This window comes from Arachis duranensis, chromosome 8 (assembly GCF_000817695.3).
Source record: "Arachis duranensis cultivar V14167 chromosome 8, aradu.V14167.gnm2.J7QH, whole genome shotgun sequence".
Lineage (NCBI taxonomy): Eukaryota > Viridiplantae > Streptophyta > Magnoliopsida > Fabales > Fabaceae > Arachis > Arachis duranensis.
In genome coordinates, this window is record NC_029779.3 from 14345539 (window position 1) to 14356929 (window position 11391).

The 11391-nt window shown below is 33.1% G+C and overlaps 1 protein-coding gene across 1 annotated transcript; it reads left to right on the plus strand.

The window, feature by feature from the left end:
- LOC107461071 (kinesin-like protein KIN-4C) lies at positions 1-9466 on the plus strand. The gene is made up of 27 exons (XM_016079526.3): positions 1-270; positions 419-565; positions 840-992; positions 1079-1323; positions 1466-1605; positions 2087-2211; positions 2613-2649; positions 3190-3281; positions 3362-3478; positions 3576-3689; positions 3814-3897; positions 3984-4155; positions 4427-4527; positions 4749-4847; positions 4941-5054; positions 5127-5243; positions 5336-5416; positions 5589-5660; positions 5743-5836; positions 5949-5980; positions 6202-6287; positions 6975-7046; positions 7150-7377; positions 7550-7694; positions 7940-8011; positions 8120-8641; positions 8755-9466. Exons 1-27 carry the CDS (start codon positions 145-147, stop codon positions 9094-9096), a joined length of 3729 nt encoding a protein of 1242 aa, XP_015935012.1. The 5' UTR covers positions 1-144; the 3' UTR covers positions 9097-9466.
- Positions 9467-11391: the final 1925 nt, after the last annotated feature.

Sequence of the window (11391 nt, forward strand, 5' to 3'; positions counted from 1 at the left end):
ATCAATACTTTCGTGTTTCTTTCTTCACCGTCATCGTGATTTCTAGTTTTTAACCCATTGCATGCTTTATTTTTTCGTTCTTTTGGCGTTCGAATTTTGGTTCTAAGGTTTTTCAAGACGATCGAGCTGAGTGACGCAACAACAATGGAGAACTCAGATGGGAGGAACGTGGATTGCGTGCGTGTAGCGGTTAACATTCGCCCATTGATCACGTCGGAGCTTCTTCTAGGATGCACAGATTGCATTTCTGTTGTTCCAGGCGAACCTCAGGTTCTAGAACCTTCGTTTTCTCGAAATTATATATGCAATTTCTATGGTTAAGTTTGAGCTTTGCTTACAATTAGTGTTGCAATTATTTGAAACTATGAGAGATTGATATATGATGCATTGTTGTTGTTGTTGCTTGTGAATTTGGTAGGTGCAAATTGGGACTCATACATTCACCTATGATTATGTTTATGGCAGCACGGGGCCATCTTCTTCTACGATATACGATGATTGTGTAGCTCCGCTTGTTGATGCGTTATTTAATGGCTATAATGCCACGGTTCTTGCTTATGGCCAGGTATAAACTTTTGAAGGTTTGCTGGTTAATTATGACTTTTGGAAACTTTGCTTTGATATATATTGAGTAATATCTTGTGTACTCATTTTATTTGGTACACAAAATTGGCAAACATTTCTTCACTATTTGATGGGCCGATGGGGTGTGAGATTCATCCCATGTGAAAGATGCATGTTTCGTTTCAATGTATGAGGCATAATGAGTATAAATAACTTATCTCTGTGTGTAATCACTTATGTAGCTTTACACTATATTTTTGTTCTCATTTTGTTAGACTGGATCTGGAAAAACATACACCATGGGAACAAACTATAATGGAGAGGGAAGTAGTGGTGGAATTATACCAAGGGTATTAGAGAGCATATTTGAAAAGGTTAAGGAAGCAAAGGACTCCATGGAGTTCTTGATCAGAGTATCATTTATTGAGGTGAAAAAAGATAGTATAATTAGTTGATAAATTTTCTATAATTCTCAATTGAGATGAATAATTGATTTGGTTTAAAAAAAGGACAGATATTCAAGGAAGAGGTTTTTGATTTGCTTGATCCCAATTCATCGAGAGGAGAAGCAACTTCTGCTTCGAAGCCTGTTGTGCCAGGTAGAGTGCCCATACAAATCAGAGAAACAGTGAATGGAGGAATAACTCTATCTGGTGTGACTGAGGCTGAAGTTAAGACAAAAGAAGAAATGGCATCTTATCTATCAAGTGGTTCGTTATCGCGTGCCACAGGGAGTACAAATATGAATAGCCAATCAAGGTAAAATGCCAAATAAAAAGCATGCAACATTTTATTTATTTTTTAGCTTTGGGTCTAATTTCATGGTTCATTATGAAACTATACTTTAATGGAGAATATCTTTTACAGTATGTTGACTACTTGTTTTGTATGCATTATCCAGTCGTTCACATGCTATATTTACCATCACAATGGAGCAAAAGAAAGGTGATGATATCTTATGTGCCAAACTGCATTTGGTAGATCTTGCTGGTTCTGAGCGTGCAAAACGAACTGGGGCAGATGGCATGCGTTTAAAAGAAGGTATTTCTCATTGGTAATATTACCGAGTTTGATATATTATTAATACAAGAGCAAATATCCTTTTTAGTTTTAACATTTTGAAATTAATCTGTAAATTTGGCATCAATTTTATCTTTCTGTAAATTTGGCATCAATTTTATCTTTCTGTCAAATTATAGGTAATTTTCATTACAATTCATCTTACTTGGCGCATTGATGCACTTATTTGATTTTCTTGGCAAAATGGGGTAGATTATTTCTACCTTATTAACTTGAGAATAATAATATTATTAAAATGATAAAATTGATGTCAAAACTTAAAGTATTGACTTAATTGATCAAAAGACATTTTAGGACCAAAGGAGATATTATGACTAAAGAATATATTTACTCGTAACACAAAAAGTAATATCACAGAAATGTCAATTTTGAATTTTTAAGCTAGTTAATTTCATTTCTGAATGAAAATTGTATTTAGTTTGAATATTGTTCTTATGATTAGGAATTCATATCAACAAGGGGTTGTTAGCTCTTGGAAATGTTATAAGTGCACTGGGAGATGAAAAAAAGCGAAAAGAGGGAGGTCATGTTCCATATCGTGATAGCAAATTGACACGCCTGTTGCAGGTTTGCTCAATATTTTTTTAAGCAATTTATTGAGATTACTTATGCACCTAAGTCTATTGTGTTTGTTTGGATGACTATTCATAAAATGAAAAGTAAAGTAAGTAACACACTGGACCAAAAACTTGGTTATGCATGAATGTTTACAGTCTACTCTACTCACGAGTTCATGAATTGCCGGGTGTGTGCTTCTCATTTTTTTTTCAAAGTATGATAATTCTTGTACTACAAATGTAATACAGTTTGAATATGAATGTAATGCTAGTTAAACCTATTTGCAATAGTCACTGCTACTTAAAAAAGTGATTAAAAAGGCTATATTTATAGTGTTCAATTCAAAATAGCTTCAATGGATTAATATTGTATTATTATGACTGACAAAGAATGGGATAATGAACATGTAGGATTCTCTGGGGGGAAACAGCAAAACAGTGATGATAGGTACACAATCAGTGCACGTTGGCAATATTCTGAATTTCTGATATTTTTGTTGGTGGTTAAATTATTGTAGTGGTCATAATAATTTTACTCAATTTTCAATTAGGTCTCTATACTTTAAGAGTTTGTAATAAAGTTTTTATATTGTATAATAATTTTCTATCATGTAACTATAAGTTAATATTTCCAAACAAGTCGTTATGCTGTACAAATATTTTTCAACCAAGTCCCTGTTGCTGAAAAATTTTGATCAAGCCCATAAATTGGCTGGTAAGCTGTCTTTTTGAAAAATTTTCTGCAATACAGGTACTTGATCACAAAAGTTTAAATTAGAGGGACCCAGTTAAAAAATGTCTGTACTGTTCAGAGACATAATTAGAAGTCTATATGAACTTGATTGAGAATTTTAGTATAATATAATAATTTGATTATAAATTCTAAACTATAAGGACTTAATTGAAAATTGAAATGATCTAATTACAACATAATTCAACCTATTATTTCCTTTGGAGCATATGATCTAATTTGTTGGGAATGTCACAGCATGTGTTAGTCCAGCTGACAACAATATTGAAGAGACATTGAACACCTTAAAGTATGCAAATCGTGCTCGCAACATTCAGAACAAAGCAATTGTAAGTGCGTTTAGTAATTTTTTAATTTGTGAAAATGTCAGTTTCTTAATGTGAGTGATTTCAAATTTTTCATGTTTCAGATTAATCGTGATCCAGCTGCAGCTCAGGCACAGGAAATGCGAAATCAAATTGAGCAGTTGCAAGCTGAGCTTCTATTTTATAGAGGTGAAGGTGTGGGACCATTTGAGGAGCTTCAGGTACTTCGTTTTATAAAATGTCAAAAGATGCTCACTTTTTAATCTACATGTTTATAATGTTGTCTACTTTTTCTTTTAAATTTTATTTTATTTTCAGATGCTTAAACATAAAACTTCGTTACTTGAAGCAAGCAATGCAGAGCTACAACAGGAGCTAAAAAGACGTCGAGTAGCTTGTGAGAGTTTACAACAATCTGCCCTTGAAGCTCAGGTTTTTCTTTTATCCTTTGTCTTATCTCATTTATAATAAATTTGTTAGTTGCATGCAATATCTTTAATAGTATTTTTTACAGCAACTTTTGGAGTCTCACTCAAGTCAGTGATAATATTTGTAGGTTGAAAGAGATCAGCTGATTATGAAAATAGAAGCTATACGAAACGGTAAATCCTTGGACAAGATTGACTCTAATTCAAATCAGGTTTGGATGCAACAAGTTCTTGTTAATGCTTGGTTACAATTCTCAGAAGTGATCGATCTCCTAAAAATTATATAAATTATTTTCAGGACTACAACTTGGTAAAATCTTATGTGTCAAAGATCCAATATCTTGAAGGGGAATTGAGACGTTTGAAGACTTCAAACACCACGAATTCAAGACATTTTGTTAACTATGTTGATTCCGAAGATGATGAACCACTTTCATCTGATAGCCATGCTAAAGCTATGGATTTACCAGGTATCACATTGGAAATTTTATTTCTTGTGATGGATCCTGTTACAGAATTTTAGCACTAGTTTTGACCTTCGAAACATAAATTTTGACAAATCTGTTTTGGTTTTGAAAAGTCCGTCTGTCGAATCTTCAGGATGATTTGTTAGATACTAAAAGATTCAACAACAACGTTACACTTAATAATGAAGCGTACTTATTTGTTATTTTATCTTGTTGATTGGCATTTCATTCTAAGTATGCTTTCTTTCTCAACATTAATATAACTTGTTTGCAGATGAATCAGATGATGAAGAAAAGGAGCTAGAACACTCTTCTCTCCAAGAAAAAATGGATAAGGAGCTCAAAGAACTGGACAAAAAACTTGAACAAAAGGAGGCAAGAGCAACCTTTTCTAGTTTTAACTCCTTAAGATGTTGAAATCTCTCTCTACACAAGCACACATGTGCACATGTCCTCACCTGAGTGGCAAAGATCTGTTTTATTGAGCTTTTTAAATTGCTAATATATCTATTTAGCTTATTGTATTAAATGTTTTATAGGGATGCAACTAATTTTTACATGTTTCAATTAATAATTCATTTCCCCCTTGGTTGAAGGCTGAAATGAAGTTGTACAATAACTCTGATCCTTCAATTCTTAGGCAACATTATGAAAGGAAACTTCTTGAGATGGAACAAGAGAAGAAAATTTTGCAGGTGGTTGCTCTGAAAATATCACTATCAATCAGTTAAAAAATTGTTTTATTTTAAAAAAAATTTACTAACCCTTCTTTTGTACATAATTGATAGAAAGAAATTGAGCAACTTAAAGAGAATCTTGCAAATATTTCTTCCAACTCTGATGATGGTGCTGAAAAGACAAAGCAGGATTATCTACAAAAGTTGAATGCGCTTGAAGTGCAAGTGAGTTGATATTTTAAGCCTGTTAAACCTCAATGGCCACTCAATGCCATAAACTGATTATTTGCTTTCTAGGTTTCCGAACTGAAGAGGAAACAAGAAGATCAGGCTATGCTTTTGAGACAAAAACAAAAGAGTGATGAGGCTGCAAAACGACTTTATGATGAAATACAACGAATTAAAGCTCAGAAGGTGCAATAGTCCTGTCAATCAAATGTGCATTGTCTGTTAGAAAGGAGAAATTTTTTTTTTGGGGGGAATTGCTTATGGTTACTTTTCTTTAGGTTCAACTTCAACAAAAGATTAAGCAGGAATCTGAACAATTTAGGTTATGGAAAGCTACACGTGAAAAAGAAGTTCTTCAGGTAAAATGCATAAGGGGAGAATTTTCTTTTACCTTTACATATTAATATATTCTTACTTTTATTTTTTAATTTTTTTGGGGTCCAATAATCTTTTCCCAACTTTTAAATAACGATAGATTAGTTATGAAGAATAAAAATTTTTAGTCATTTGACATATTTGCTTAAATACCAGCTTAAGAAAGAGGGGAGGAGGAACGAATATGAGATGCATAAGCTATTAGCGTTAAATCAAAGGCAAAAGCTAGTAAGTTCATGCTCAAATCACGTGTTGTTGCATTGAAGTCTTATTTAGTTGTTTAAATTACAAGTTATATGTACATTTGCAGGTACTGCAAAGGAAGACAGAAGAAGCTTCCATGGCTACCAAAAGGCTGAAAGAACTTTTGGAATCTCGAAAGGCTTCCTCACGTGAATCCATGGGTTAGAAGAAACTGTGTCATGTAGTCTCTTACTCTCTTTCCCCTATGTTGAGTTTGCCTAATATCTGGCACTTTGTTTTCCTTTTCCTTTTTCGTTTTTCACATAAACACAGGTGTTGGTGGTGGAAGTGCTCCTGGAATTCAGGTACAAGTAACTTTATGGAGTAATTAAACACAAGAAGTAAATTGCATGTTAAAATTCAACATGGATGAGTGCTGGATTTTTTACTAGGTGTTATGCCTTTTGTATTTTTCCCATTGATCAAAAGACAGGTCATAGCTATTTATGCTAATGAGTTGTTAGTGATGTATTGACAATTTGACATATCAGTAACTGCTACTTGATGCAAATATTTTTTTTTCAAGGCTTTGATGAAGGCAATCGAGCATGAGCTTGAAGTTTCTGTTCGAGTGCACGAAGTACGCTCGGAATATGAGCGTCAAATGGAAGAGTACGTGACATTTAGGTGGAACGCTTGATGCTTGATTACATTTGAAGTTATCTTATTTTTGCATTAGAATTTACCATCAAATATAACACCTCTCTCATAATACACCCCATATCTATCCACTTGAATGTTCGGAAAGTCCCCTAGTTTTTATGTTTATAGGATATGATAATGTGTCATTCTCCCTCATTTTCTTTTAAATATAAGTGTGGCTTAACCAATTACATACACTGCATATGGATACTTAAGCATAGTATTTACTCTATATGCAAAATTTAGTTCTTATAAATTCTCCATACTGAATACCAAACCAAAAAAGATATAAAATATAAAATAAAATAAAATTCTCCATGGTAGTCAAAATTAAAGTATGAGAAATGTTAAACAGATATACTAATTTTCTTGGATTAGGTACCTTTCTATGTTGTTAGACTGGCTCCAACCCATGGTTATTGTCAGTCCATAAACATTCAATGGAAGACTCTAGAAAGAAATTTGCAATTGGTTATATTTTGTAATAAAATATGTGCCAAATTTAATTATTTGAGTTCAATAACCAATTATTTTAGGCTAGATGGTGTGACAACTTTACAGGGAGGATTTGAATTGTTCTGTTAAGCATTAAATTTTTTTTTTCCCATTTGATTGGGGCTTTCCTCACTTATTCATTTAGTTATCCTTTTATTTTAGGAGGAATAAAATGGCCTCAGAGATGAGTAAGCTAAAGGAGGAAGTAGAGATGATGAATCAATATGGTACAAGGTGATGCCTTGTAATTACCTATTTCCTTAAAAACATGAAACAATGTTTGTGGTTTTAGTTTGGTATTTTATGCACGTCTCTCTCTGACTGGTTGCTATTGTAGTGATGGCTCTGTGTTAATGTCTCCTGGAGCCAAAAATTCAAGGATTTTTGCCCTTGAAAACATGCTTTCTACTTCTTCTTCATCTCTAGTGTCTATGGCTTCCCAGTTGTCAGAGGCAGAAGAGCAAGAACGGGTTTTTAGTGGTAAGGGACGTTGGAACCAAGTCCGGTCCGTTGCAGATGCTAAGAATGTGATGAATTATCTGTTCAACATAGCATCTTCCTCGAGGTAACAATTTCTCTGCAACAATTTGGTCCCGTGATTTAACCAATTCTTGCAAAGTTATCAAACTTGCTTATATTGTGTTAAAATGCAATAGGTTTTAATTTGTGAGTAATCCAAAAATTTCCTGAAGTGGTAATCTGACTGGCATATTGCTCTGGCTTTTATTTTATCTTAGGTGTTTAGTGCGAGAGAAAGAAATAATCTGCAGAGAGAAGGACATGGAGATTAAAGATTTAAAGGAAAAGGTAGTAAGGTTAAACTATGCAGTTCGACAGTTGGAAATGATAAAAGTTCAACTTACTCGTCAGTTGGAATCACAGGTTTGTTTATGAGCCACATCATCTAGCTAATAGCTATATGGTTAAAAACGTTTTGCTGCAAAATAATTTCTTCGTATATAGAAACTTACCAATATTCCTCTTTACTACTTTACAAACTTTTAGCTCCAATTTGTAGAATTGGGGCACGATTCCACTGTCAATGAATATTTAGCATTTTGATTACCCTATTATTTAGTATCTTCTTTTTAAATAATTGTTTCTTTATCATTTGAACTTTATGACAGAGTGTAACTTTAAAGAGGTATACAGGATCTATGGGAGAAGCAGAATACACTAACATGAATTTGCACAAGCCGGTTGGTCTCGCACACTAGTTTTCTTACAAAAATGGTTAAAAGGATTCTATCTCCTAGTTGACTATAAACTGCTATTGGTTAATTCGGTATAATTTCTTCTAAACGTAGGAAAACCGCCATTCTACACATGTACAGGAGGATATATACATGTCTGGTGCAGAATCAGAATATTTTGATGACATGGAAGCAACAGATGACGAGTGGTTTGAGCCAGGAGAATCAACTGAGAATAAACGGAAATCCACAAGCACATACGCAAGCTTAGAGAATATCAACCTTTCAGAACATGATGATAAAGAGTATTCAAGAGATGAACCTGGATGTACATCTGGAGAAATAACATCAAATATTTGCTGCTCTTGTAGTAAAACTTCATCATGTAACACAACAAAATGCAAGTGCAAAACCACAAGAAACAATTGCAGTAGTTCTTGTGGTTGCCTAGCAACCAAGTGTGCTAATAGAGCATCAATCTCAAATGAGTCAACACATCTGGGATCAGTTGAGATGGACAAAGACAACCTTCTTGTTGCTCAAGGTGCAGAGTTACTTCGTGGAGCACTGGTTGATGGGCTTGCCGCAATAGGCCAACAACCTAGAAAGGCTCTTACTGACGTAGGAAATACTTTGGTGTGTAAGCCCTCCAAAAGTCAAGTTCTTTAGAATTGCATAAAGTTAATGGCATCTTTTTTTGTTTATTTTTTCCCTCAACTTTTTTGAAGCATTGTTATTTCCTTTTGCAGGCCAAACCAAAAGCTCAAAAGGGTAATCAGAGAAAGAAATTGCCTAAACCCGCCACAATTGTTGTGTCCGATCCTTCGTCTTCCTTGCAACCCGAGAATTCTGGACCTCCCAAGTCCAAGAAACAAATTGATGACATATTTGATTCAAAAACACTAACTTTGAATATACCACCAAGACTACCCTCCTCTAAGCCTGAACATGCTGCCTCTGCCCCTAGGGTAGAGGGTAATGCCTTGGACCCAGATAACAGTCCTTTAAAATTAAGGGCTGCACGAAGGGCAGCATCATCTAGTGACAGTGATGTTCCGTTGTGGGATAGGAATGCTGGCAAGTTTGATTAATCTATCAACAAGAAAGAGCATGAAGTGGTTCTGTCTAGAAATCCTCTACAATCGAAAAGATCATGGGAAGAGAAAGAAGACAACAGAAGCTAAATTGTATGTATGTATTTATCCCCTCTTTACTTGTTCTGGAATTTTTATAAGACCAAAGATCACAATGTAAGATGCATACCTTAGCATCTTCTAGTGGTGGGTCTGCAGAACAAATAAAGAAGAGTGGTGTATAGTGTGGCTTGCCAATAGTAGACAATCATTTTGGCTTGGCCTGATTTTTGTTTGGCTTGCTTTTCTTTGTTCTCACAGTTGAAATGAAAGCCGAAGTCACAGGTTTTGATCGTCTACGGCTTGCTTTGCAAAAGCTTCTAGTTTTTTTTTGTTAAGTAGCTTATAAAAGTTAATTTTAAAAAGAGGTGACAATCCGATAAATCAAACTAAGTATTTTTTTAATAAATATAAACAATAACAACTATATTTGATAAAATAATTTTTAAAATTTAAATTGATAGTAACAGGTATCAATAAAAAGAAAATTTTGATTGTGAATGAAATTTAGCATTAATAATTTTGGTGATTATATATATATATATATAAAAGTATTTTTGTAATTAAGTCCAATTAAGTTGGCATAAACCGAAAAAAAAAGTGTGCATATATCACAAAAACTTAGTGATATAATATAGAAATTTTTATATATATCACAATTTTTCACATAGTATAAATTTATTGATATAGCATAAAAAATTTTGTACATACCCTACTAATGGGTAATCAACTCGGACCAACCTGTTCGAGTAGAGTTGTCTACCCTACGTAAAAGTTATGTATGTAGTGAAAAAAGTAAGTGTTGAATCCACAATCTTTCTCTTATAAAAACTTGAAATAACCACTAAACTATTTGATGATCATATTATTTTTTTGGTGACTAATTGATGATCATATCATTTGTAATTTTATGTTAGATTTCTCTAAGATTTTATTATTTTTAATTTTAACTTGAACTTAGTTTTTTATTTTCTATTTTATTCATATATATGAAATTTAGAATGGTTGGATTTTTATATTTGTTTGAAATTTTTTTATTTTTCTGCGGATATAGTAAGGTTTAGAACTTTAGAGTGCGGGTTTCTCAACCCGCAGATTAGGGTAGGGTAGAATTTTTAAAAAGTTTTCAACTTGTGCGTAGGGTTAAGGTAGAGTCCAAATCCTACCCTACCCTACCCTACCCATTGCCAGTCCTAGTTGTGCATGCTGTCCTTTCAAAATTCCTGTGTTATGTATCAAAATTTATGTGTTGTGTATATTTTATTTGTTGAGTGTCAATATTTAGGATATATAGTTCTTCAAAAATTTTTTACTATATACCAAAATTTATGTACTGTGTACTAAAATTTGTGTGGCATCAAAACTTTTGTAGACAATAATTTACTGAACATATATGAAAAAAAAATAAAAAAGATGACGATGATAATAACGAGGAAGAAGAGAAAAAAGAACAAAGAAAAGAAATAAAAAAAATAAGAAAGAAGGAGACGAAGATATTAAAGGCAAGAGGAGAAGCCTAAAGAAGAAAGAAAAAGACCACAACCACGATTAGGGGTGTAAGTTACCAAATCAAATCGAAATTTATCACAAAACCGAACCAAAATTTACAACAACCGAATAAAAACCGAAAAATCGGTTTTTTTTTTATTTTTTTCCGAAGTAAACCGATCGGTTCGGTTTGGTTTTCGGTTGGCTCGGCAGAAATCGAACCGAACCGAACCGAACCGCAAAAGTGGTTTAGTAATACATTGAAATAGAAATTTTAGACTTAACAAATGTGTTTGTTTTATGTTTAGTTGTTGAAATGAGTTGAAATTGTGTTGAATTTGAATGTAATATAATATTATTTCAGTTTATTGATTGTTTTGAACATCATTTTATTAAGATTAATTTTCTATTAGTTAGAATTTAAGAATCGAAAAACCGACCAAACCAAACCGCTTTTGGTTCGGTTCGGTTCGGTTCGATTGTTGTGCAGACAATAAATCGATTAATTGGTATTATATAAAAATCAAACAGATCGATTCGGTTGGTTTTTGATCTAAAACCGAACCAAACCGAATCAATAACACCCCTAACCACGACAACAAAACGCGCATATGTTAAGTGAAACTTGGTTTAAAAAAAATTGCCATGTGGCTTTATTATAATAATTTAAGAAGGGTGTTAGAATACTAACATTTTAGGGTAAAAAAAAATTGGCTTAGTACTAGGTCAAATGTAAGACAAAAAAAAAAATATTAGTCATCTAAT